The 8,481-nt window shown below is 67.1% G+C and overlaps 2 protein-coding genes across 2 annotated transcripts; both read left to right on the top strand.

Annotated features, from left to right (window-relative positions):
- The first annotated feature begins 452 nt into the window (after nucleotides 1-452).
- On the top strand, nucleotides 453-3,789 carry LOC146443001 (rheacalcin-1-like). Its single transcript, XM_085081069.1, has 6 exons — nucleotides 453-529; nucleotides 947-1,015; nucleotides 1,295-1,389; nucleotides 1,461-1,634; nucleotides 2,964-3,069; nucleotides 3,294-3,789. Exons 2-6 carry the CDS (start codon nucleotides 958-960, stop codon nucleotides 3,359-3,361), a joined length of 501 nt encoding a protein of 166 aa, XP_084937195.1. The 5' UTR covers nucleotides 453-529; nucleotides 947-957; the 3' UTR covers nucleotides 3,362-3,789.
- Nucleotides 3,790-5,307: 1,518 nt separating this feature from the next.
- Nucleotides 5,308-7,841, top strand: CIMAP1B (ciliary microtubule associated protein 1B). Its single transcript, XM_085080979.1, has 6 exons — nucleotides 5,308-5,661; nucleotides 5,746-5,949; nucleotides 6,029-6,130; nucleotides 6,727-6,842; nucleotides 7,291-7,431; nucleotides 7,707-7,841. The coding sequence occupies exons 1-6, from the start codon at nucleotides 5,553-5,555 to the stop codon at nucleotides 7,782-7,784; spliced, it is 750 nt and encodes a 249-aa protein (XP_084937105.1). The 5' UTR covers nucleotides 5,308-5,552; the 3' UTR covers nucleotides 7,785-7,841.
- Nucleotides 7,842-8,481: the final 640 nt, after the last annotated feature.

Here is an 8,481-nt window from a genome sequence, read left to right as displayed (position 1 = left end):
CCTTATCAATCAGTTCCCTTATCAATCACATTCCCTATCAGATCCCAGCCCCGCCTGCCCCCCGCACCCCCCGGCACCTTCACTCAGCGCGGGGGGCACTCCCGGGGCTGGCAGCTGTCCTGGGTGTCCCCCTGTGTCCCCCTGTGTCCCCCCGGCTCTGTCCCCCTCCCGGATCTGTGACAATGACCCAGCACTGTCCCCCCACTCCGCCACGGGGTGACCCCAGAGCCCCCCAGGGACCCCCGGGTGCGTCACGGTGACCGCGGGGCCACCAGCGGGGCTGGCGGTGTCACCACGGGACCCGCGCTGTCCCCCCGGGGGTCCCGAGGGTCTCGGGGTGGTGTCGCGGGGCTGGGGGTGCCCAGGGGAGCTGCCCGGGGGGGTGGCAGCGTCACCTGTCCTTTGATGCGGCGCCAGCGGGGCGGTGGCTCCACGAGTGGCTGCTCCCGGCCAGCCCCACCCGCCGCGACCCTATAAAGTGTGGGGTGTCCCTGTCACCCTCCGCCCGATCCCCGCGGGAGCTGCCGAGGTGCCGGTGGGCTAGGGGGGCTCTGGGGGGCTGAACTGGGGGTGCTGGGACTGGTGAAGGGGAGCTGGGTGGGGGCAATGGGGTAGGGAATGGGGCGGTGGGGGTTGGTTGGGGGGCGCTGGGGTAGGGAATGGGGCAGTGGGGACTCGGTGGGGTCACTGGGGTAGTGATTGGGGTGCTGGGCGGCGATTGGGGGGCTCTGAGGTAGGGAATGGGGCGGTGGGGGCGGTTGGGGGGTGCTGGGGCAGGAATTGGGGCGGTGGGAGTTGGTTAGGAGGGAGTGGGGTTGTGAGGGTTGGTTGGGGGGCACTGGGATAGGGATTGGGGTGTTTGGGGGTCACTGGGGCCGGAACTGGGGCGGTGGGCGCTGGGAGGGTTCCCGGCCCCCCCCATCCCCCTGCAGCCCCCCCGTTGCAGGAAGGGTGACAATGATGAGTTCTGCTGCCTTGCTGGGGCTCTGCCTGCTGGGCTGCCTCGTGCTGCCGGGTGAGACCCCAAAACTGACCCCAAAACTGCCCTCGAGACCCCAAAACTGACCCCGAGACCCCAAACTTCCCCCGAGAGCCCAAACCGAGCCCCGAGAGCCCAAAACTGACCCCGAGACCCCAAACTGACCCCGAGACCCCAAAACCACCCCCAAGCCCACCCTCTTCCTCCCCCTCTCCCTTTCCCCCAACCCCCCAAAAGGCCCCGGGACTGCCCTGAGCCCCCCAGAGCCCCCCAGCGGGATTCGGGGTGGCACCGGTGACACCCCTGTCCCCGCAGGGGCCGAGGCCACCAGGTGTCCCCGCGGGTGGCTGTCCTTCGAGGGACACTGCTACGGCTACTTCGGGCAGGAGCTGAGCTGGAGGAAGGCCGAGGTGAGTGCCGGGGGGTGCCCGGGGGTCCCCAAAACCCCCAGGCCACCCCCCGGATGTCGCGGTGTCCCCAGGCGTGGTGCCAGGCCACCCGCGGAGGCCACCTGGCGTCGCTGCACAGCCCCGAGGAGCACCGAGCGCTCGCAGCCTTCATCGCGCGGCGGCCGCGGGGAGAGGAGGAGGAGGAGAGCGAGAGGGAGAGGGAGAGGGAGAAGGGAGAGAGCGTGTGGATCGGCCTGCACCGCAGGGTGCGTGACACGGGACAGTCGGGGGACAGCCGGGGGACGGCCAGGGGACGGCTGGGACGGCCAGGGGACGGCTGGGACGGCTGTGTCTGTGTCGCATGGGCCGGCTGTGCCACCTCTGCTTGTGCCACCTGTGTTACCTGTGCCACCTGTGCCACCTGTTCCACCTGTATCTGTGTCACCTGGGCCACCTGTATCTGTGACCCTGCTTGTGATATCTGTGTCGGTGTCGCCTGTGCCACCTGTATCTGTACCACCTGTGCCTCTGTCTGTGCCTGTGTTACCTGTGCCACCTGTGCCTGTATCTGTGCCACCTGTATCTGTGTCACCTGTGTCACCTGTATCTGTGCCACCTGTGCCACCTGTATCTGTGTCACCTGTCTCACCTATGTCACCTGTGTCACCTGTGCTACCTGTGCCTGTGACCCTGTGTGTGCCACCTGTGTCACCTGTGCCAGCTGTGTCACCTGTTCTTGTGCCACCTTTATCTGTACTCGTGACACTGCGTGTGCTGCCTGGGCCAGCTGTGCCAGCTGGGCTTGTGTCACCTGTGCCAGCTGTGCCATCTGTGACCCTGCTTGGGCCAGCTGTGCCACCTGTGTCACCTGTGCCACTGTAACCTGTGCCTCTGCCTGTATCTGTGCCGCCTGTGCTCCCTGTGCCTGTGACTCTGCTTGTGCCACCTGTGCCACCTGTGCCACCTGTGCCACCTATGCCTCTATCTGTGCACTGTGACCCTGTGTGTGCCACCTGTGTCACCTGTGCTACCTGTACCTGTGTCGTCTGTACCTGTGACCCTGCTTGTGCCATCTGTGCCACCTGTGCCGCCTGTGCCCTGCCTGTACGTGTGCCTGTGCCACCTCTACCTGTGCCACCTGTGCCCATATCTGTGCCTGTGCCCTGCCTGTCCCAGCCCTGTGCTCGCTGCCCTCACGCTGACCCTGTCCCTGTCACACCCTGCTGCCCCAGCCCGATGTCCCCTGCCGGCACTGCTACCTGCCAGCTACCTGTACTGTCACCTGTGTCACCTGTGTCACCTGCCCCACCCTTCCCATGTGTCCCACTGTGTCACTTGTCCCACCTGCCCTACCTGTCCCACCTGCCCCGTGTCACCTGTGTCACCTGTCCCTTGTGTCACCTGTGCTACCTCTCCCACCTGTCCCCGTGTGTCACCTGTGTCACCTGTCCCACCTGTCAGCTGTGTCACCTGTGTCACCTGTCCCACCTGCCCCCTGTGTCACCTGTGCTACCTCTCTTACCTGTCCTACCTGTCCCCCTGTCCTACCTGTCCCACCTGTCCCCTGTGTCACCCGTCCGTCCCTCCTGTCACAGCGCCAGGCGTGGCTCTGGGCTGACGGCTCCCCGCGGCACTACTGGGCCTGGGAAGGTGACGATGGCCCTAAGGGACATCCCTGCATAGCCCTGGAGGACTCGGCAGGTCAGGGGGGCTGGAAATTTGGGGGGTGGGGGACAGAGTGTCCCTGGCTCCGGGGAGGGGACAATGGTGCCATGGGACAGTCCGGGAGGGGCGGGAGGGTCAGGGAGGGACAGGGGGTGTTGGGGAGGGTCAGGGGGTGTCGGGGAGCTCAGGGGGGCTCAGGGGGTGTCCGGCTGTCCCCGCTGTCCCCTCTGTCCCAGCTGCCACCCCTGGTGTCCCCGCAGGGTTCATGGCGTGGGAAGGCGAGGCGTGCGGGGAGCGCAAACCCTTCATCTGCAAATACCCGGCCTAGGGGGGCGAGGGGAGCTCCCCGCCACCCCACCGAGCTGTCCCCAACCCCTGGGCAGCCCCCCGCCTCGGGGACATCACCCCCACCCCTTGTCCTGCCCCACAAACCCCTGCGCTGACCCCAAATGTCACCTGCTGTCCCCAAATCCCACCTCCTGTCCCCCAAACTCCACAGCCCCGTCCCAGACCCCAACCCCCGCTCCTGTCCTGACCCCAAAATGCCACCTCCTGACCCTAAATGTCACCTCTTGTCCCCCTAAGCCCCCCAACCCTGCCCCACATCCACTCCCCCCCGTCTGGCCCCACAACCCCACATCTCGCCCCCCAAATCTCACCTCCTGTCCCCCCAAACCCCAAACCCCAATCCTATATCCAGCCCCCTAACCTCTGCCCCTCTGCCCCACACCCACCCCTGTCCCCAGTCCCCCTCCTGTCCCCGAACCCAGGACCCCAAATCCCTGCCCTGCCCCCAAATCCCAACCCCCAAACCCCCCCAGCCATGGGGATCCCCTAATAAAGCTGCCGAAGCACCGGGAGGACTCCCCGTGTCCCCTTGCTGTGTCTGCGCCCCGCGGGTGACACCGACAGGCGACAGGGACCCGCGTGGCCCCCGAGATCCTCACGGGGGGACGGGGAGGGCACAGCCGGGGGTGTCCCCAAGGGAAGGGTGTCCCATAGAAAAAGAGTGTCCCTGAGGCAGGGGGTGTCCCCAGGGCAAGGAATGTCCCTGAGACACGGGGTGTCCTCAGGGCAAGGAATGTCCCCAGGAGGTGTCCCCAAGGTAGCCTCTGGGGGTCTCAGTCAGTTCCTGTGTCTCCTGTGTCCTCTGTCCCCTCTCCTCGTGTCCCCATGTCCCCCCCGTGCCCTCGTGTCCCCATGTCCCCCCATGGAGGGTCATGTATGGGATGCAATGGCAGTTCCTATATGGGGTAAAGGGGTGTATCCATGGGGTGCTGTGGGTTCATATTTGGGGTTCGGGGGGGTTCGCACATGGGGTGCTGGGTGCTGCATCCATGGGGTGCTGGGATGGATCCATGGGGTGCTGTGGGTTTACCCATGGGGTGCTGGGATGGATCCGTGGGGTGCTGGGATGGATCCGTGGGGTGCTGTGGGTTTATCCGTGGGGTGCTGGGATGGATCCATGGGGTGCTGGGATGGATCCATGGGGTGCTGTGGGTTTACCCGTGGGGTGCTGGGATGGATCCGTGGGGTGCTGGGATGGATCCGTGGGGTGCTGTGGGTTTATCCATGGGGTGCTGGAATGGATCCATGGGGCACCAGGATGTCTCCTATCCATAGGGTGTTCGGTGTATCCATGGGGTGTATTTTTGGGGTGTATCCATGGGGTGTCCCGTGTATCCATGGGGGGCCCGGGCTGCATCTTTTGGTGTATTTTTAGGATGAATCCATCAGGATGTATCCATGGGGTGTTCGGTGTATCCACGGGGTGTATTGTTTAGGATGGATCCGTCGGGATCCATCCAGGGAATGTATCCATGGGGTGTTCCATGTATCCATGGGGTGTATTTTTAGGATGTATCCATGGGGTGTTCCATTTATCCATGGGGTGTATTTTCGGGGTGTTCCACGGGGTGTTCCATGTATCCATGGGGTGTATTTTCGGGGTGTTCCACGAGGTGTTCCATGTATCCATGGGGTGTATTTTCGGGGTGTTCCATGTATCCATGGGGTGTTCCATGTATCCATGGGGTGTATTTTCGGGGTGTTCCACGGGGTGTTCCATGTATCCATGGGGTGTATTTCTAGGATGTATCCATGGGGTGTATCTTTGGGATGTATCCATAGGGTGTTCCATGGGGTGTTCCATGTATCCAAGAGGTGTTCCATGTATCCATGGGGCGCGCGGCTCCATCCACGCCATTCCCGCTGTTCCTTCCCCGGCGCCGTGACCGTTGTCACCTCGGGCCGCCGAGCGCGGGGCGACAAAGCCCTGGAACCTCTCGGCCATTGTGACACCACGGCCACCGCGGGCCCGCCGCCCGCTCCGGCCGCCCCGCCGTGTCACTTGTCACCGCGGCGCCACCGCCACCGCCACCGCCGCACCGCGGGCGCCGCCGCTGCCACCCCGTCCAGGCCGGGCAGCCGCGTTGGGGGCAACCGCATCCCGCCCCAAGGGCTCCGGGGAGGGGCAGCAGGCCGAGGCTGAGGGGGGCGCGCCGCCAGCAGAACGCCCCATGTCCGGGCACGACTGGGTGGGACCCTGGAGACCGCACCGGCCCCGGGCGCCCATCGCGTACCACTTCCGCACCCCCGGGCCCAAGTACGGGCTGCCCGGCAGCGTCGGTGAGTGCGGGGCGGCGGGGGCGGCGGGGGCGGCGGGGGCGGCGGGTGGCGGCCGTGTCACACCGAGCCCCTGCCCCTCGCCAGGCTTCGAGCAGCACGACCCGTCCCGCAGCCGCGCCCCCGCCTTCAGCTTCGGCCACCGCATGGGGGGCACGGCGGAGCCGCGCTCGCCCGGCCCGCAGTACCTCGTGCCCTCCGGTTTCACCGTGCGCGGGCAGCACCGCGCCCCCGCCTTCACCATGGGCGGCCGAGCCCGCGAGAGGAAGCTCAGCAGCACACCGGGGCCAGGTGAGTGGCGGGCGGCAGGCCGGGGGCTCGGCGGGACCCCCGAGGGTTGCCCGCTGCTCATCCCGCTCGCCCCGCGCAGCGCATTACTCGCCGGAGCTGGCGAACAGGGTGACCCTGCCCTCGGCTCCCTCCTGCTCCATGAGCTCCCGCAAGAGAGCGGCCCCGCCGGAGCAGACCCCAGGTAGGGGAGGGGACAGGGCTGGGACTGCCGGTGTCCCCCTGGAATGGGCTGGGACCCCAACACCTCCTGGGCTGGGCTGGGACCCCCTCATTCTTCCTGGGCTAGGCTGGGACCCCAACATCCCACCTGGGCTGAGACCCCAACACCTCCTGGGCTGGGCTGGGACCCCATCATTGCCTCTGGGCTGGGACCCCCATTTCCTCCTGGGCTGGGATCCCAACATCCCACCTGGGCTGAGCTGGGACCCACGGTGTCCCCCCGGGCTGGGAGCCCCAGTATCCCCCCCGGGCTGGGACCACCATATTCCTCCAGGACTGGGACACCCTCATTCCTCCTAGGTTGGGCTGGGCTGGGACCCCAACATTCCCCGTGGGCCAGGCTGTGCCCCCCATCTCCTCCTGGGCTGGGATCCCCGTTATCCCCTCTGGGCTGTGCCCCCCATCTCCTCCTGGGCTGGGATCCCCCACCCCCGGGCCAGCCTGGGCTCCCCAACACCCCCAGGTTGTTCTGAGCCCCTCATCGCCCCGGCACTGAGCCTTCCCTCCCCACCCCTGGGGTGTGACCCCCCGTGTCCCCTGAGCCGTGTCACCCCCCAGGCCCTGCCACCTACCAGCTGCCGCCCGTGATGGGACCGCGGCAGCTGGTCAAGAAATCGGCGCCCGAATACACCATCACGGGGCGCAGCGCCAGCATCTTCCAGGATGAGAGACAGGTGGGGCTGGGGGGCTGCGGGCTGGGGGTCAGCGTGCCGAGGGGCTGGGGTGCCAAGGGATTGGGGTGCCAAGGGGTTGGGGTGCCAAGGGGTTGGGGTGCCAGCGTCCAGGGAGTGGGGTGCCAGGGGTGCAGGGTGCCAGGGGTGCAGGGTGCCAGGGGTGTGGGGTGCCAGGGTCTGAGGGGTCGGGGTACCAGGGGTGGGAGGGATTGGGATACCAGGGCTGAGGGGTGCTGAGGTCCAGGGGTTGGGGTTCCAAGGATGTGGGGTGCTGAGATCCAGGGGCACCCAGAATGCAGGGTGCCCAGGGCCTGGGGGGTTGGGGTGCCAAGGGTGTGGGATGCCAGGATCTGAGGGTTTGGTGTGCCAAGGGATGCAGGGGGCTGGGGTACCGAGGTTGTGGGGTGCTGGGGGTCCAGAGGGTCGCGTCACCCCGCTGTCCCCGCAGGTCCCCGGACCCAACAGCTACGCCCCGGTGAACACGGACGTGTACATGGCGCGAGCTCCGCGCTGCACCATGGCGGGCAGGGGCAGAACCCCCCCGGCCGCCATCACCCCCGGGCCCAGCGACTACAGCCCCCCGCACAAGGTGAGCGCCACAGCGACAGGGGCTGGGACAGGGGCAGGGACAGCGACAGCGACAGGGCTGGCTTGGCGGACAGGGACAGGGATGGGACAGGGTCAGGGACAGGTACAGGGACAGGAACAGGGCTGGCCTGGGGGACAGGGATGGGACAGGGACAGCGACAAGGACAGCGACAGCGATGGGACAAGGGACAGGGACAGCGACAGGGACAGAGGCACGGGTGGCCTGTGGGGGGACAGGGACCCACAGACCTTGTCACCGCCTGTGTCGCCCCGCAGAGCCAGAAGCAAGGCACGTCGTTCGGCGTGCGCCACTCGGAGGCCGTGGTGCCCATCATGGACTCGTCGTACCTGTAGGGCAGCGGGGACGTTGGTGGCACTGCCCGCCTGTGACAAACACGACCTGCAGCAGCACTCGCTCGTTCTGCTTTGTGTCTCTGCGTCGCACGGGGAAGGATTTGGGGGGCGCTGGATCCCCACAAGCTGCCCTTTCCCATTCCCGAGGATTTCCCGGCTGGGAGGATCCTGGCGAGGGCGCCGAGAGGGGAGTCCATGGTGGGGTGGAACGTGCCAGGGGTGAGGGGTGTGCGAGCAGCCCTCTGCCGGCTGCAGTCCCACTGCCGCCCCATGCCATGCCATGCCATGCCATCCCATCCCATTATCCCATCCCAATGTCCCATCCCATTATCCCATCCCGTCCCACCCAGGACCTCGGGGCGTGAAGAGCTCTTGGGGCACCGACCAGGGAGGGTTTCCCCCATTCTGTGGGGTCTGTGAGGCTCCCTGGCAGAGCCCCCTGGCACCATCCGGGAGTGCCAACCGTGAATGAGAGACCTGGGGAAACCCACCTGGCGTGTCACCCCCGTGTCACCCCCCGTGTCACCCCAGTGCCACCCCCCGCCGCGGCCCCTGCCGTGCCGCGCTCGTTGTCCCCTGCTCAGAGTCCGCGGGCAGCGGGCACGGAGCCAGGCGGGCACGGGCAGGTCCGGGCAGAGCCGGGAGAGGCGCGGCCGTGCGGGAACCGGGCAGGAACCGGGCAGGAACCGGGCGAGGC

The sequence above is a fragment of the Lichenostomus cassidix genome, chromosome 1Aa, assembly GCF_008360975.1.
Source record: "Lichenostomus cassidix isolate B80296 chromosome 1Aa, HeHo_3.0, whole genome shotgun sequence".
In the NCBI taxonomy this organism is placed as follows: Eukaryota; Metazoa; Chordata; class Aves; order Passeriformes; family Meliphagidae; genus Lichenostomus; species Lichenostomus cassidix.
Note: the sequence above shows the minus strand (reverse complement) of the source record. Positions and strands in the feature narration are given on the sequence as shown.

Excerpts from the sequence above, each read along its gene's own strand:
- LOC146443001 (XM_085081069.1), top strand. The coding sequence starts at position 958 with ATGATGAGTTCTGCTGCCTTGCTGGGGCTCTGCCTGCTGGGCTGCCTC. Across the intron at positions 1,390-1,460 it reads TGAGCTGGAGGAAGGCCGAG|GCGTGGTGCCAGGCCACCCG; the intron begins GTGAGTGCCGGG and ends CGGTGTCCCCAG. Across the intron at positions 3,070-3,293 it reads AGCCCTGGAGGACTCGGCAG|GGTTCATGGCGTGGGAAGGC; the intron begins GTCAGGGGGGCT and ends GTGTCCCCGCAG.
- CIMAP1B (XM_085080979.1), top strand. The coding sequence starts at position 5,553 with ATGTCCGGGCACGACTGGGTGGGACCCTGGAGACCGCACCGGCCCCGG. Across the intron at positions 5,662-5,745 it reads CGGGCTGCCCGGCAGCGTCG|GCTTCGAGCAGCACGACCCG; the intron begins GTGAGTGCGGGG and ends GCCCCTCGCCAG. Across the intron at positions 6,843-7,290 it reads TCTTCCAGGATGAGAGACAG|GTCCCCGGACCCAACAGCTA; the intron begins GTGGGGCTGGGG and ends CTGTCCCCGCAG.